The sequence below is a fragment of the Argentina anserina genome, chromosome 3 (assembly GCF_933775445.1).
Source record: "Argentina anserina chromosome 3, drPotAnse1.1, whole genome shotgun sequence".
NCBI classification, from domain to species: Eukaryota; Viridiplantae; Streptophyta; class Magnoliopsida; order Rosales; family Rosaceae; genus Argentina; species Argentina anserina.
Window position 1 is genome coordinate 8,894,067 of NC_065874.1, and position 18,312 is coordinate 8,912,378.

At 39.9% G+C, this 18,312-nt stretch overlaps 2 protein-coding genes and 1 pseudogene across 4 annotated transcripts; all 3 read right to left on the bottom strand.

Moving 5' to 3' along the window:
• Positions 1-1,368: 1,368 nt before the first annotated feature.
• LOC126788877 (protein Iojap, chloroplastic) lies at positions 1,369-4,962 on the bottom strand. Of its 3 annotated transcripts, none has more exons than XM_050514891.1 (6): positions 4,724-4,962; positions 3,808-3,934; positions 3,026-3,164; positions 2,823-2,911; positions 1,717-1,883; positions 1,369-1,626 (listed from the first exon to the last, which is right to left on the bottom strand). In XM_050514891.1, the coding sequence occupies exons 1-5, from the start codon at positions 4,946-4,948 to the stop codon at positions 1,762-1,764; spliced, it is 702 nt and encodes a 233-aa protein (XP_050370848.1). In that variant the 5' UTR covers positions 4,949-4,962; the 3' UTR covers positions 1,369-1,626; positions 1,717-1,761. The 3 variants fall into 3 exon arrangements, with proteins under 3 accessions (XP_050370848.1, XP_050370847.1, XP_050370846.1); XM_050514890.1 differs by having other exon boundaries at positions 1,369-1,631; XM_050514889.1 differs by having other exon boundaries at positions 1,369-1,883.
• A 583-nt stretch (positions 4,963-5,545) lies between these two features.
• On the bottom strand, positions 5,546-10,466 carry LOC126788876 (serine/arginine-rich splicing factor SR45). The gene is made up of 13 exons (XM_050514888.1): positions 10,166-10,466; positions 9,662-9,709; positions 8,993-9,081; positions 8,618-8,664; positions 8,459-8,539; positions 8,207-8,366; positions 7,909-8,116; positions 7,750-7,815; positions 7,266-7,382; positions 6,678-6,750; positions 6,555-6,589; positions 5,986-6,055; positions 5,546-5,872 (listed from the first exon to the last, which is right to left on the bottom strand). Exons 1-12 carry the CDS (start codon positions 10,366-10,368, stop codon positions 5,986-5,988), a joined length of 1,197 nt encoding a protein of 398 aa, XP_050370845.1. The 5' UTR covers positions 10,369-10,466; the 3' UTR covers positions 5,546-5,872.
• A 3,251-nt stretch (positions 10,467-13,717) lies between these two features.
• Positions 13,718-14,553, bottom strand: LOC126789389 (F-box protein CPR1-like; annotated as a pseudogene).
• Positions 14,554-18,312: the final 3,759 nt, after the last annotated feature.

Here is an 18,312-nt window from a genome sequence, read left to right on the forward strand (position 1 = left end):
CTCCCTGAAGTTAAGATAGTTAACATCTTCTCCAGCGGTCCGTCAGGGTTTGGGGTTCCGAGTCCGCTGTGTGTTCTGAACGGTGAGGATCTAAAGTCTGCGATCAGCGATTCGCCAGTATTCCAATTTAGACCCACCCGATTACTCGATCAGTGCTTTGAATTGGAAACCTGGCAACTTGTGGGTCGAGACGATGGAGCTCCACCGCTTTGACACGCAGGAGAAGCGGGTTTTTGGTTTTGATGGGTAGTCTGGAGAGGATGCTCACTATTTTTTCTTCAGGTAGGATGATGTTCTTCACCATACGTACTAACTAATCTCCGATTCTTCCAAGCACGAGAGAGCTATCGATATGTGACTATAATTCATGGAAATTCTTTAGTTTTAGTCTTTAGTCGAGTGTTGTATATATCTATTTTATGTGTATACTTGTGTTGCTGCTGTGCTTTTGTATTGTACAGGTTCCGGCGATCGACTTAAATCTTTCTCAGATTTAATATCTTCAAGACGTACAAAAGAGGTGCGTGTTGGGAGCCATAATGATGTGCCACAGTTCTCTTTGGGATCCTTTTCTTTGATGTGTGACCAATACATTTTTGTTGTTGTTCAGAAAACCATACGCAATACATGTTTACGTACAGCCATTCTGTATTATTGTAGCTGAAAGGAAAATAAATAAATTCAACAATGTATTGAGAAATTGGAGTGCAGTAACGTCTGCCTAGGTCATGTGCCTGGTTCATTTTTTTATTCATTTGATCAATTAAATGTATGTGTTAAGGAAGATTAGAACTCCAATGATATACCGTTGATACAAAAGAGTCTCCCGAAAATCGATCGCCGCACATCCTCTAGTAGATTATTTCAATGTACCTGCTCTGTTTGTATAGACATTTCATGCCTGAAATGAAGAAATCCTTCTTTTTAGTTTTTGCTCTACGCACATTACTTTGAAGAATCAAGCACCGAAAGAGTTGTTATGCACACAGTATTTGTTTCTCTTCCACTTCTTATCGGTATCACCGAAACACCACATCTACGTCAGATTTTATGCGGTAGAACCCATCAATTTCATAATCTCAAGTCAAATACAGAAAACCCGAAAATCAAGGCATAAATTACTTTAGCACAAATCTAGGAATATGTGCTACCGTTGGTGAGTTAGTGGTATCTGCCATTTCATTTCACGAGTCCGCCCGGTACTCCTGCATGACCCAACACATGATTTCAGTATTCGTCTTTCGGTTTGTCTTTTAATCTTACTAGATAAAAGGGAAGGGGAACTAGGATGACCAATTATGTTGACTGTTGATGGCAGTGTCCCTTGTTGGGGAAATACGTACCAGCACCAGACAGTTAACACAGAAGTCATATGAACCTTCAACTTTTTTTTTTGAGAATGGAACCTTCAACTTGTAATCCTAAAGAAATACACAAAAATAGTAAGCTACACTAGTGTTTGAAGTTCCTAAGCATAAACAGCTCATGGATATTACATATTGAAGCCTCTAAATTTGGCAATGAAGTTATTCCTTAAAAGACTAAAGAAGATGTAGATTTGTAACAGCTTAGTCACTTAAACAGTAGCACCATGCGTACTGCACCGTGAATTACTCCCAAATGACCCTGCTCTGCCCAGAGATTCTTTTCAGTAACATTCTGTCAGTCACAACATTTGTTAGTGGATGAAGACTCCAAAGCTGACAGAGGTCTAACCAATGAATGCATCCGAGTGCTATATGTTGGGAAAATAGGCCCGTCTTAGCCTTGCATTGGTGGCTGATTTTCGAAAGGTAGTTCAACAGGGGTAGCGTTACCATAGAATTCCTCCAAGTTGTAGAAAGCTCGCTGTGGCGGGAGAAATATATGGATAACAACATCGCCTGGATAAAGAACAGGATAACAAATTTTAGCATGCAGGTGCAACAATTTCTAGAAAGATGCGCCTCATGACAGAGTTTGGTGATGATGAACATACCATTTCTCACCAGAAATTCTATATTACATTCAGAAAATGATACATACAAAAGTCATATGCTTGTAAGTTTGTGCAGGTGTGGGTTTAGGACTCAGAGATGATTTAATTTCTTCAGTTTAAGCACATAACAGCGTGATCAACATAGCCCATGCAGTTACATTTTGAATGCATTATTTTTACAGGACCACGATGTAATCTAGTTATAAATTTTCAAACGCAAGAGAAAATGAAGTTGGAAAATTTTACAAAACGAAACCTTAAATTCATTTATTATATATGTTGTGGGACTACTAATCTTGACTTTTTTTTTTTAACAATATAGAATTTTGATTTACAAAAACACAACAAGTACAAATATATATAGTTAAACTCCTGCTACTCGCAACTTTACTTTAACATATGCCGAATCCCAGTTGACTACCACATCCAATAAGCATCATGTTTGCAAAATGTTTAGTTTCATGAAAGTATGAAACGTGACATTGAGAAAAGATAACCCACAGTTCCCTTAAATATGTAGTCCTTTATTGTATAACAGGGGTTCATGTGAGTAAGTCTGATGGGTCGCTCAAGAAGGCTACAACCATCTTGTCTATTTTCATTATGGAATTAGTTAGATTACCATCATATTTTAAAATTTATATTTACTGATTGCTGTTAGTACGATGGACAACAACAGTTCCAATGAATATAAAACACAATAAAAATAAAGCAGAAAGTCAGGTCATATTCCACATTAATATAATTGTTTCAAAGTTTAGAAGCTAGAAGCCTAGAACACATGCACAACTTAAGAAATGTTTAATTGAAGGAAAATCCGCATTGCAAAGTATACCACACATACCAAAGTCCAACAGGGTCCATGAGTTGGGTTTAGCGTCTCCAGTTGGAATTTTTCCATACTTTTTCTCTGCCATATCTCTCATCTTGGTCCTAATTTGCAGCATAAGAAGTAGATAGATCAAAGATGCTGCCAGGTCAGACTCGTAATTCATCTTGAAAATCAGAGTTTAAAAAAAATCACAGAGATGATAAAAAAGCCCATACCCAATTGCATTAATTTGTGGACGAGAAAATGCTGTGACAATAATAAAAAACCGAGTCCAGTATACTAGAGGCTTCACAAAAAGCACCTTTATATCTCCGGCCTTGACCTCATTTGCAACTTTGGCCATTTCTACAGCAACTAAAGAGAGTGAAAAAAATGATTAACTTATTTCATAGCCTAAATATATCAAGCATTTTGAAACTTCAGGCTCATATAGAAGTAGATTTTAGATATAATTAATTTTCAAAATGAAAATCAGACAAACGGGCATTGAAAGAAAATCATTATAAATACACACCAAACTAGCATAATCAGACATCTAGAATATAATCTATAACAAATGTAAGTACGATGAATTCATTATTTTAGTAACTACTCGCACAAATTCAACATCACAAATTGACTTGGTATTGTGCATATTACTGAAATTGCAACATTCAATAAGAACTTCCTGCAGAAATTTGATCAAGTTGTTGACAAGAAAAGGGGAATGTAGGTAGATCTCCAGATGCATGCTAAGACAGATTATTCTAGGTATACTAAGACATATTCTAGTTACAGGTCTATCCACCAGCCTGTATGCAGTCGCAAGCCTTACTTAATCTCTTCGCTCCAGACTTGATAATCCGCAAAATGTAGACAAAAATAAATAGAATAAGACTAGAAAGACCTATTAATACACATGAATGGTATGGCTAAAATTGAGAGGATATCAAGAACAAACTTGACAAGTACCACACAGCAAGGAAGAATGTTTCAATTGATTATAATAGGAGCTTACATGATAAGCTCTCAGCATCATCATCAAGCTCTTCACTAGGACGCTTCTCATCACTTCTACTATATACGACCTTTCCATATTTATCAAACAAGTCGTCAAACATTTCTTCTGTATCTTCACTCACATTCTGCAACATTGAGCAAAAAGTACCCTACGTTTCAGAATGACAAACCGCAAACAAGACAACAAAAAAACTAAAAACTACAAAGTGCGTTGTCTCATTTTCTCGTCTTTTTTGCTTTCAGGTAAAGTTCATGTTCCTCAATAACACATGAATCCCCAAACCTAACAAGCATGTCGTAGGGGAAGACCAAGGGGACTCCATGAAGCACTGACCACAGATAATTCTTAATCACCATATATATTATATTCACACTGAAACACCATACATACAAAAGTGCATAAAAGGCAGCAGCATATAGACGAAATAAAAAATGAACACAAACATATAGGATTGTATTAGCTCCCAGCTCAAATCCTCATAGTAAACTTAAAACCAAAAAAAGAGAAGAAAAAAAAACAGTAAACTGGAAATGAATGGAGAATTGACTTCATTCAGTTGGAGGAGCTATTTGATGCATAATTGCAAGAGAACAATTTGGCTCCCTTAAACACTGAAGCAAACCAAACAATCACTTCAGTGAGACAAGTTACAAACTAACTAGTCTTCTTACGGCAGAATGAAAATCACCAAACACCAACTCTTGAATTTTTGTTAACACGTACAAAATAAAGTTTCAAACTTTCACTCACTCTACCACTATTTCTTCGTATAGAAAAACCCAAAAAATGAAACTTGTTTCATACTCCCACTTTATTGCTAACAGCAACTCAACAGAATTAAAACCCCAAAAGCCGGCTCATATATAACTGAAGAACTCAAAAAAAAAAAAAACCATGTGAATGAAGAGCATACCGGAATGGAACTATCTTCAGCTCCTTTACCCTGAGCCAAACGCAGTGTGAGCAATTCCCTCGACGTGTTTTGAGTTCTGGGTAGTTGCCAGAAACAGTTGCAGGGTAAATATTTATGAGAAGAAGACTTGGGAAGAGTAGTTTGAGGTCGAAGACCACCCAGTCTCTGGAGGTCTCGGATTCCGACGCCAGCAGCCGGGAAAGAGAGAGTAATGGATACCGCCATTGTTATCCTTCAGATTTTTTTTTCTGAGATGATAGAAGAAGGTGTAATAGATAGATAGAATGATACTAAATGAGTTGGGCGGGTTTGAGTTTTGGGCTTCCGGGTCTTTCACAATTTTTACTGCTATACTAACTGTGTGCCCGTAATAGAATTCTAGATATCAGGAGCCACGTGAATTCGGGACAAGTTTGTGTAAGAAACTAAAAACTAAGAAGATGAAGTTCCATTTCAAAAAAAAAAAGATGAAGTGAAATCATTTCAGACTTCTTTTTTTTGGTTAAGAATTTCAGACTTTCAGTTGTTCCTAGTTTAGCGTTTAGGGTTCCTAGTTTGACGCATTGGAGATGGACAGTCTCATTATATGATGCACCTGGAGTTCTGCTAGACTCCAAACTTGTCAAATGCCCCGCAAATTGTTTGTCTGCCTAACCCTAGATATTAGGTCATTTGGTGAACTAATTTTTAAGGAACTATAGGTGGATCGCCCGGTTTTTCTTTGTTTCTTTTGGTCTAGCAGTTCTCCGCTGGGCAACTTACGTGACCAAGCAGTTCTACTAAACTTGAAACAACAATAGAGACGCGGAATTTTAAAGCAAGTTACACCATGAATTTGAAACGGTACATATACGTTGTTACAATAGCTTCGCCAACATTCCATCAGCCAACACTTTAATCTCCAGTTCATACAAGTAAAACGGAAAGAAAAAAGTTCATCAAATAACACCTCAACACTCAACACTCAACACAATAACCTGAACAAAAACCAAAACCAGAACTATCAACTTAGAATAACAGTCTGTTGACAATGTCGGTAGTACATTTTCATGGCAAAGTGATTCCAGGGGAGAGAGGGAGGGGAAGAGAAGGGTGGAGGGATGTGGGTATTACGTACTGGATACGAGGGGGTGACCTGCTAGTAAAAACCTACCCAAAAAAAGCACAACACATCAGAAAAATATCACTCAAATCTATGGGTTTCATATGAAAGATACTGAATTTACATGGTTATTTTCAGCTGGAACAGTCGAGTTAATTACCTATGGCCTACGAGGAGGCGGCGGTGAACTGCTTCGGCTGCTGTTGCTACTACTTCTTCCCCTTGCAGGCCTTCATAAAAAATCAAAACAAGCTGTTAGAAAAGTATACCAAACAACATTTGTGGTAATCTGCATCTTTCTAAACTTTAAAAGGTCCAATATGTTCAGTCAAGATTTACATTGTTTTTTAATCTTAAAAATATAAATAAAGACTACAATGACTGCATGGAAAGAGTAAACTCCTCAAAAAAGACCAACACGAGGCCCAAAAGTGGACTGAAGCTTAATAAAGACCAAATCTACCTATTCAACCCTTGCCCCAACAACTTGGTGTTTTCTATTATTGGTTAAGAATGCAAAGGATGCAAATATCCTATTGACTATTTTGAATCACTATTAGATCAAAGTCTGACCAAGAACAGCAGTGTGTCATGCAGAAATGATGGTAGCAAGATGCATAAACCAGAGCCAAAGTATGGCTGGTACATGCACCAACAGTACCCATATTAACAATAACAACTACCTATTCTAATAGAAATTAAAGTATATATCAAAAGAAGTATAGATACCTTCTTGGACTACGAGATGGTATCTTCCGGACAGCCTGTTAGGATGGAAGAATTAAGCCATGTAAGGGCATCCCACAATCCAACTCCTCAATCAAATTATTCAAAATAGACAGATGTACAAACCTTGCGTGGACCAGGTGATCCAGAGGATGATGATGATGACGACCTACCACGTCTCATTGCTGGACCTCGACCTCTGTTAAAGCGAAGGAAAATATAGCTTAGTTTCACCAGTTCGAATTTTCAGTAACGTACAATCACATCATGGAAGATTCATGAGCTGTTATAACAAGGTCAACCACTCCCTCTTCCTAAAGAAGAGAAAAAAATCTCAATACCTAAGGCACAAAGGTAAATCAACCACGTATCTCAACCACAAACTTGCTTCACGAGGAATATTTACTTGTACCATATTACCACCCAGTTATATACACATAATAAATTTCAGTAATTATTGCAAGTAGTGAACAAAAAGTGCATTCATATCCAACCAATCAATCACAATACTTGTAAATAAAATTTGAGAAAAATGGAACTCCCAATGAAGAAGGACAAGAAGGGAAAGAAGATCCTCTCAGAAACATCAAACAAAAGCCACAGCACAGGAAATAAAGAGCTACATAAACCTTGTTGTAGCCCAATTACTCAAAGAGCATCTGCACTATCTAAAATTATCAAGAAACTAGAATCTGAACAACTTTTAAGTGTTACCTCCTTGGTGAAATTGATCTTGATCGTGACCTAGCAGGCCTGCGAATAGGAGAACGGCTACGCCTACGACTGATTGGAGACCTTCTGGGAGGACTACGAGCTCGTCGAGGAGGTGATCTGAACAAAAATCAAATTCATTAGATAAGTAGTAGGCTCAATGACATTATACATGCATTGTTCAATGTTAGGTAACTATGAGAATTTTCAAAAATATACAATCAACGACACATAGGTGAAGCATAATAGCCTGATTTCAATTCCTTGCAACAGTCGCATGATAATGAAACATGAGTATCTCCAGGTTAATCAAAAATCGCAAACTTGTCAGAATAAATCTTTTTTCTGTTGTTATTATAAATTAATAACAATGTCTACATGAACAATCGACATGAAACAACACTTTTAACCATTTAGAAGTTGGACATAAATTTTTTTGAGCACCATGTCTAAGAAAACATGAATCATTGCTAGCACTAAAAGTTACCGGTGCCTTAAAGGAGAGCCACGTCTGCGACCAGGGGGGCTGCCACGCATCCTTCTTGGCGAAATCCTATCAAGAAGATAATTAAATCAAATGACCCACAAACTCAATCATTTTGTATATGCTTAAACACAGCAAATAATCATCTGCAATTATAGATACCTTGCTGGGGATCTCCGTCTTCTTGGAGATCCAGAACGGCCTCGGGATGGGGAAATGGGCCTCCTTCTTGGAGATGTATCACCGCGACGGTAAGGGGAACCAGCTCTGCGACGTGGTGGCGAAGAATCTAGTGGTCTTCTTGGAGATCCACCTCTACGAGCTATTGGAGATCTCCTTCGTGGGGAAGGTGGTCTCCGACGAGGAGAACCTGTAATCATTAAATCAAAAAAAATCATTATGTAGGTACCCAAAAGCCCTAAGTAGATGTCCTTTATATATAAACAAATCAGGATTATACCTTCCCTCAAACGCTTTGGTCCATCCTTATCAGCACTAATACCATCAGCTTTCACAGCATCTCTCTTTGGAGCAGTCACAACAGGCTTAGGAGGAGGGGGCGACTTCTGACGCTGAGGTAATGTAAACTTTGCTTGAACTACATTCCCATCAATTTGACCCTGCAACAAGGTAATAAAAGACATCATACTGTATACATATTATGGTCATATAATAGAAACTTTTACCTACGAGCACACTTTATGAAACTTACACCATCCATGTGTAAAAGTGCTTTCTCAGCATCTGCTCTCATCTTGAACTCCACATATGCATATCCTTTGGGAAGATCAACCTGCATTTCGACCAGATTTTTTAGTTACTTTAACTATTATAAGTTTCCCGGATAAAATCTCAGTCTCGTATGACTTACACTACGATCCATTGCCAGATCAACCTTTATAACTTCACCATAGTTGCCTGCAAAATCATACAAAAAAGATGAGTGACAAATTCCACAACCCCTTTACCGTAATACCAAACATAATAATGATAGCACACTAGTCCTGGTTATCCAGTGGCTGCTCTGAAAATCTTTATGTAGTGAAACTTAACAACAATTCAAATTTAACCTCTTGTCAAAATACTAACTGGTCGAAATTCAACCTCTCCAGCATTATCTTTTTCAAGCAAAACTTGACACTAAGTTTTGATAACATGTTAAACTCATCATTTGTTATTAAAACCACTCAAGTTCAAGAGGCCAGAACAAAGTCTATGACAAAACAATGGAGCACAAGATACATACCAAAGATTTCTCTTAAATGGTCTTCATTCACATTCCTTGAAAGCTTATCAATGTGAAGGATAGCTTTCTCACGAGCAGGAGAAGCTTTCCTGAAATGTCAAAAGTTAGCAGATGCAAGATGTGATTTTGCATATGGATTGATAAGTTAACAGATGCTAATCCAGGCATATTTCATGTCATAATATTGTAAGGCAGACAGATCTCAAAACAGCACACCCAATGTAAAGTTGAAAGTAAATGTATAATAAGGAACCTAAAACTAAATGTGATCTGTAGCAAAAACATGCATATCAGAGGTGCAATAGCGAGATTCCTTAGTTATTTTCGTTACTCAAATAGAATAATATAAATTGCTGTTGATTGAAGGACATGAGATAAAAACTTAGTGAACGATAGAGGAAAATTTTTCTTTCGGAAATTTATCAAAATCATGTAACTTACCTTCAGCTAGCGAGGAATGTAATCAGAAAACACATTAGGTTTGATCAACATTCTATACCTAGTTTCAACAGTCCTTTCTTAAAAACTTCTTGAAGTTCCAATTTTGAGCCCTTAACACAGTTAACAGTATAAAAATAGAGAGGGGAAAAGGTGAGTGGCTTGTTCTCTTCCTACTGTTGCCATCCAAACACAGGAGGAAACAATATTACGCACACAAACTATCTTTACCTTGGAAGTGGAGATGCCTTTTTAGATGATGTAGGAGATCGACCTCGACTGAGAAAACAAAAATCAATTTAATTAGCATCTAAACAAGCATGATAACTGTAACTAAAAAAGCAAGAAAAAAAGTTTGGGGTTTTCAAATGTATCGCATATCGAAATTGCTCAAGTTCTCTCTTCAAAATCAGGTCACAGTTATAGTTTCGTATAGTTCAACTCTCAATTTTCTATAATCTAATTCTGCACATTATAAAAAAAAACTATAGGTTTTCGATGCAAAGTTGAGTCTCTAAGGTCGAATTTCTGGCTGCCAAGCACAAACTACCAATGCAACCAAACAAGCTGATCCAATTCAATAAAACTCGACTAAACCCTAACAAAGAATCGACCTTTGACATAAAATTCATGCAATAAACAGTAAATTTAAGCAGAAAAGAGTAAAAATCAAACAAACAAAGCTCGATTCGACATTCGAAACCCTAGACTATGCGAAACTCATAAATCTTGAACCTTCTTTTGGAGGAGCGAGGGCTACGGCTACGAGAGCTGCCACTCCGGGAGGAGGAGGAGGCGGAGGACCTGGAGCGAGATCGGGAGCGCGAGGAGGAGCGGGAGGACGAGCCGGAGAATGAGCCGGAAGGGGAGCGGGAGAGTGAGGAAGAACCGGAGCCGGAAGGCGGCGAGCGACGGCCGCGGATTGGCTTCTTGGCCATGGAGGACGACGAAGAGTGGAGGAGAGGACGAAACCCTAGATAAGCCTAACGGTTAGCTGCGGAGGAGTGTGAAACTGATGGCGGGGGTTTATGGTTGTGTTTTGGGTGAGAGCCCCGCTTTTATTTACTACAAGAATAAATTCTTGCTTGAGGGATTAAAATAAATATTTTTACCCTTCTTAATTTACCCCGAGATTAATTATCACTTTTTTTTTCAAATAAATTTTTTTTATCTTTATTTACAAAGGATAATTTTCTAAAGAACACGAATTAGGATACTTTTTAGCTCCAAACTTTGTTCTTGAAAAATTCCAGTAGAACCATCACTAGCATCCTCGAAGCCATCTATACTGGATGTACTCCACGATGATAAACTGCATTTGTTCGATGAGGATAACATTATTATCACAATCACAAGTTCGTGTTAGATTTCAATCTTTTCAGCAACAAAATTTGTCTGTGTTACACTTCGTGGAGAACATTAGAATAGTGCACCATATTCAAATCCTCAGCCATAATTGCTGGATCATAATTGCTCTATAACTATGTAACCAACTCTAACTAAGATTGTTGGAGTCTATCCATCTGATTCATTTTATTTAGTGAAACCTCTGATGAAGCTTGGTACTAATTGATACTCAATGAGAGTAGTAGGAACCACCTTGATTCCATCTTCTAGATGGAACTCTGTTTCCACTAATGATGGACTCTGGGTGCAGCTTATATTCAAATACTGTAGATTAACAATTCGACCCCATCTAAAAACACTGTAGACTACCAAGTAAAATGGATCAATGAGACAATGGCATTGATCAATCATATGGCCTGGTCAAAAGAGAGCTCTAGATTGAAAACAAACTGATATATTGTATAGTTGCAGAACAATCCAACAAAGTGAATCAAACAACAGATATATAACATTATCATTATGTCTCATTGTCAAAACTTAAAACAAAACACGAACATATATACATATACCGCAAACTAACAGCTAGTAAACATAGATTTATAGCTAGCTACCAGCTTATGGCTCCAAAAGCCCAAGTTTTGAGAAATCTCATCATCACTAATAGTGCATCCATTGCATCAGTTCCACACAGATCACGAGCCATGATTTCATACATTCAGAAACCCCTACAAAATGCCAGATTAACATGTTCAATCATCATCACCTGGAGAAAACTACTTACTCAATGACCAAACAGGAAGAATAGTAGCAGTGCAACTGTGATAGGATGTACAAAGAAACAAATATCTAAATAACTTAACATCAGGAAGAATAGTAGCAATGCAACTGTGATAGGATGTACAGACGAACAATAATCAGGATAACTTGAGATTTTTTACAACCTAGAATGTTGACTAATATACAGCAGAGTATTCCCCTGCATATCAAAATGAACTGATGCTGCAGGAAGATTCAAATCAAGACAATGAAGAAGAAAGTAAATAATAAGCTTCTTATACTACAGTATGTTTGCAGAGGCAAAAATTTGTATCGTGCCTAAATGGCTAACATACACCAACTATCCAGGGTCCAGGCTCTCTACCAAATAGCCTCATTAACAAAGGCAACAAATTTATGAAGCCAAACTAGACTCTCTAATTATTCATTCATGTCAAACCGATTTCTTCCTCCTCACTTCAGTCCACCTACCAGATTGCAATGTACATATGAAACCCCAAAATCTATGACTGAGTGCACAGAACGCAGATAAGTTGGGGGTTCACACTAAGGAGAATTAATTCTGTTGCACAAAGTTCCTATGACAGTAAGAACCAAACAGTTTGGTCATTCTCTTTATGAATTATGACATGTGTAAAAGAAGAGCATACCAAATGGTCCAAGAAAAAACTAGAAACACATGTACACAGATACAGCTATTCTGGCAATTCAGAAGCCGGCTCTGTAGTCTCTAGCAACAAGGCATAAACAAAGGCCTCAAAAGACTATCGTAAAAATGACCGTTAAATCAATGCAGCATATTAGTCACAAAAATTACCAAAGCATACGCTGGCCACACAAATCCTATGGAGCATTAAGCATGCAAGTTGTAAGAAAACAAAAGGTTCCATCAACGAATAACAGGATGTAACTTATAAGTAGATAGACAAATAATAATTAAGCATGGTAAAACTGAGGAGTAACTAACCAGCACTGAGGGCTAATCATTTATCCGAATTAGACTCTCCTCGTATGGAGTAATGCTGAGACCAAACGGGCAGGATCGAGTCAGATAGGTGCAAGTTTCATCGTCTTCTTTATGATCAATCTTTACCAACAACCACATGTTGTCGCATAATATTCTCACGGCAACTGTACAGCCTCCCATAACCAAGTAATCTTTGTCCGGGCCGTGACCGGAACAGTTAAGGAGCTTACTCCACGAGTCATCCACACCATATTCTCTCATAACCTATGTAGCACCGACACTTCTAAGGTTGGAGTGTCGAAGTGTCCGACACTCCGACACGGCCCGACACTTCCCGACACGTGTTCGACACTCCACGTGGCGTGTCATCAATATTGACTTTTTTGACACTTCCCCGACACTTTGACCGACACGCTACATCATAATTCCGACATGTCACGTCATCATTTTAGATTATAAAAACAGAAAATGAAAACTAAACAGACAAAAAAACCCAAATTTTATTTCAGTCCCATTGTTTTTCCTTTCTTCTTTCCTTATATTTATTTGTTTTGAATTGTTATGCAATGGAATGAACTTGAAACTTTAATTTGACATTATTTCATGTGTTATATATTTCTTTTATGCATTAATAAGTATATTAAATTTTATATAAATTGCTGTGTCGGGATCTATGTTTTTTAGATTTGCCGTATCGCGGTGTCGCGCCGTGTCGGTGTCACAGTGTCTGTATCGGTGTCAGTGCTACATAGCTCATAACCCAAAAATCCACACTGAAACAAACAGCCTTCCTCACATAACCACACACAGAGAGGCACCCCTCAGAAACCCCAACAGAGCTGAAATCCACACCATGCTGATGTTGCTGCTCATCAGGCAGCCTCATATTCCTGTACTCCTCCCTTGCGAAATCAAAAACAAAGATCCCATCATACTGCACCCAGTGAAATGCCTCATTCAGAAGAGTCCCACGATAAGGATAGCGTGCGTCGTCTTCTCGGTAATAATGGATTGTTTTCCAAACGTTGGCTTTGGTTGAGAACATCTTTATGTCTAAAGTCTGTATGTAAGTGTCTTCGAATCCATCTGACTCCACATCGACACCGTACGAGGTTGCGAGGACTCTGTAGTCATCGGTGGCGGATAAGTAGCCGGCGCCGTAGTACCGGAGCTCTTGACCGTCGGGGAAGCCCGGCTCAGGCAACTCCTTGAAGAACAGGGTTGTTGGGCCTGAAATCCACACCATGCTGATGTTGCTGCTCATCAGGCAGCCTCATATTCCTGTACTCCTCCCTTGCGAAATCAAAAACAAAGATCCCATCATACTGCACCCAGTGAAATGCCTCATTCAGAAGAGTCCCACGATAAGGATAGCGTGCGTCGTCTTCTCGGTAATAATGGATTGTTTTCCAAACGTTGGCTTTGGTTGAGAACATCTTTATGTCTAAAGTCTGTATGTAAGTGTCTTCGAATCCATCTGACTCCACATCGACACCGTACGAGGTTGCGAGGACTCTGTAGTCATCGGTGGCGGATAAGTAGCCGGCGCCGTAGTACCGGAGCTCTTGACCGTCGGGGAAGCCCGGCTCAGGCAACTCCTTGAAGAACAGGGTTGCTGGGTTCCATATGTAGAAGTAGGAATCGTCAGAGGATACAAAGACCAAGCCAATGCAGCAGCCGAGGAGCTTGATGCCACGGCCCCAGCGGAGGATGCTCGCGTCACCGCCGGGAGGAACGATCCGGGGGTCACGGCGGCGAGGCTCGGAAGGGAAGGTGAGCTTAGTGACGGAGGAAGGGCGGTTGAATATGGGAGTATCGAAGTCTAGGGACTCGAGTTGAGGGGCGTCGCTGGAGAAGATGAGGCGGCAGCCGAGGGTGTTGCGGCGGCGAGTTGGGACGCGGCGAATTTGGGGTCGGAGAGGATGGTGAAACGCCACCGTTTTGAGATGGAGGTGAATCGGATCAGGGGTTTCACGGGCAGCCAAGACATAATGTGGAAGACAACCTCTTCAAGTAGGTGAGGTTGTGTCATTGCGTCGCGACACTGTACGAGGTTGTTTTTCTTTTTTCAATTTCTGATGATGCGGTGGGATTTGTTGGAGGGGTGTTTGGAGCGGTCGATGTGGCTGAGGACGGTGCATATGGTGGTGGCGGGTGTGGCGGAGACACGTTGGCCGCGAGCTTGTTCGAGTTCTTGTTTGTCTTGGATGTTGAGTTGGATATTTGGTAGGCTTTCGTGGCAGCATTTGTGCTCTTTCAACTAAAGCAATTGTCGCTCTCACTGGGTGACAGGACTGGGGATTAGAAGAACGCTTCGGTTACACTGTTCAATGGGGGGCGCCGCTCATAAATCAAACTACAGTAAAATTTCTTTTTTCTATTATGTGTTCCGGGAGAATTATTATTCTACCCTTATGTGTGTCTTAGCCTAATAGACTTCATTTTATGAGATAGATTAGCATCTCCGTAATAGATTAAGACTCCGAATCCTACGAGATTGTGGTTTTGTAATGCATATATATAGACCCTCATATCATTCAATAATATACAATTATTTCATCCTGAAACACGTTATCAGCACGTTGCCCTAAAACCCTGAACTTTTAGAGCCCTAGAAATTTTTTCTCTTCTCCACCGCCGGCCGCCGTCGTCTCCGGCCTCCGGCATCTCCTCGTCGGCGCAGCCCCTGCTCGCCGTTGTTGCAGCCCCCCCCCCCCCCCCGCTGCTACCCCCGCAGCCCCGCATCCCTGCGCGCAGCCCCGCACGCAGCCCTGCACACTGCCCCTACATGCACCCCTGCAGCCCCCGCATCGCAGCCACATGCAACCCTGCTCGCTGCCCCTGCACGCACGCACGCAGCTCTACACGCTGCCCTGCATCACCCCTGCAGCCCCCGCATCGCAGCCACATACAGCCCCGCTCGCGGCCCCTGTAGCACCGCTCGCGACACCTGCAGCCCCGCTCGCGACCCCTGCAGCCCCGCTCGCGACACCTGCAGCCGGGCACAATAGCCATTTGGGCTTCATACTATATTTTCTTTTCCTTTTCCTTTTTCCTATTTCATTATTTAAATGTTCATTGGCACGTTTTTATTTCTAACGATATTTCACGTGCTCGTATAGGAAAAATCATTGCTCGTCGTGCTATGGTGATGACATTCATGCCGCGATGGACGATACTTTTGCCATCTACATACGATTTCGATGGTATTCTCCCAAGATTTTTATGTCATCGGACGAAGATCGAAAAAGGAATTCAACAAGCAACTTCATGCATGACGATCGATTTGCAGAGCAATTTACTTATATGCGGTCTATTTGGCAGACCAACAAGTATGTTTTTCTTAAATTTGCTGCTTTTGAAGATATATATATAAATTATCGGGCGCTATTAGCCTTTTTCATGTCTTCTTTTCCGGCCTTTCTTATAACGTCGATGAGACCAAAGAGGGATATGATTCCCCTTTTGGTCGATGTTTTTTTCGTGTGACGGTCCTGGGGGAGTCACGTTATTATTTAAAAAGGAAGATATCAATTTCATGTGGTCGCTTGAGTGCACCGCTGTTTTGGGTGCGATCATGAGAATCGCCGATATGCATCGATTATTTTGTGACCATATACATCACAACCTTCTAATTCCGGTTACATACTTGAATAGTTTCGATTATTTGAAACCTATACAACCCTCGTTTCTTATGGATGCGTCGTCATCGCGACTGTTATTTGAATGTTTGAGTTTTCTTAAACTCATGTCTATAAACGATAATCTCAAGATCTACGTACTCATTTATTTGAGTTGATTCATTACTCTGATGCAACACTATTTGCTGACAAAAAGATCCCAAAAAATAACGAATTCTGTGGGACACACTTAAAAGTGATTTAATGAACGTCTACGACGTTGTATTATCAGAGTTGACCTTGATGCATACTCCACATCAAAGAAACGCATGCCATTTTTGGCACCTGTATCTATTTCTTGAGGGAATTTTGGAGATGGAAACGTAACATTCTTCCATTCTCAAGTAAGTACATTTTTGAGCCTCAGGCTAAGGCTCCGCCCAATCCGATATGCAAGATTTTGTTGCTACAGACTTTTGATTAGTCAATCTATTTTGACTATGTCTTCTGCTTACTATTTTTCAAGTATGACGTTGGCATTGCCATGATTATTGCTCGACTTTAGCTTAAGTCGTCTATTGGAATTGGAAACTTGTTTGTGTTGTATTAAATATTGGCATATTCTATAAAATTTCTCGTATTTCTTGTTTACAAGATTGACTCGTGAGAATTTTATTTGCCTTGGCTTAGCATGCATGGTCAACTACGATTTTTTTTTTCTGTCGTTTCTCGTCATGTTTTCCGCATATTTTCAGCAGTTCTTGCTGCCACGTTTTCCCAGTCCAAATTTCACCCGGTTTTGAGTTATATTGACATGGTTTTCCGGTTAATTTTCCGGTTTTCTCCAAGTCGTTTCATAGCTCAAATGATTTTATTATTATTGGTGACCACCCGCACCAAATGGAAGGTTTTCCACCGTAATTGTTTGGTATTCAACTGCTCTAATACCATGTTTTTCCAACTCTTAAGTTGAAGAATGTAGTTCTATTGCCATGTGATACATTCGATGGGATTGCCATTTGTTTCAATCCCCTCTCTTACAATATCCTACGGCGTATTGTGTAGAGAAGTTCACCGTGTCGTTGACTCTCTTAATCTTCATTTTGAGAATATCCCGCCGTGAAATCGAGTGTCTTGCTAATTGCGTAACCACCCACACTGTCCTACGGCGCAGGTAGTTGTTTTACGGATCTCGTGCGGAGATTGTGTTCTATATCTTCGTGCCGTACTAAGTTTTAAAGGCCATTCATGCCAATGATGGATTTTCATCTTGATATTTGTGTTATGAATGGAGAGGAATAAATCTGTCTGATTTCATTGACAGTATCTTTTTCAAGCTTCGACAGTAGCTTTGTTAGCTTGCAGACATAGTTTTGCTTGCCTGCAGCAGTAGTTTATGTAACTCAAGATTCTTTGAATCATGGGTTCGGTTTTACTGTCTTCTCGGTTTTGATATGATCATTTTTGGTCATTTTGAACAAGAAATGATGATTCGAGTTCTTTGAAATTCACATTATCATCTATTTTTCATGTTCACGAAGCGATTGGAGGACCACCTCACCCATGCTCCACACGGTGAGGCCGAGCCTGCCTATTTCGGCGGCTCCATGGCATTAAGGCCGTCGGTGGCGGCATCCCCTCCTTCACAGGAGCTTGTGATGCCTCTTGTGTCTTCTAATGCCTCCATGACAATCTCTGATGCCAATCGCTCATTTTGCAAAGCTTGTTCTTTTTCTAGATTTCAAGGAAGTCCTTCTTTGCTAAGGCTCCAACCAAGAACATTCCATTCTTACAAAGTATTTAAGGTGACATTAGTGGACCCTATCCAACCGAATACGGACATTTTTCAGTATTTTTATGGTATAGGTTAAGAGCATCGACGCGTTGGTCACACGTCGTTTTGCTTTCCACAAGAAACGCTGCATTTGCTAAAGTTTTTAGCTATGATCATCATACTAAGGGCTCACCACCCTTCCCATCCTCTCAAATCTATTTGATTGGATACCGTTGGAGAGTTCACCTCCACGACTTTGATGATTTCGTTTTGCATATCTACTGGGATCGTCGTTGAACATATTATTCCTCATGTTCATTCACTGCACAATCTAGCAGAGCTCGGACTTGGTTATGGGTACTAACCTGCCGATTTTTGCATGCGGATATGTAATGAT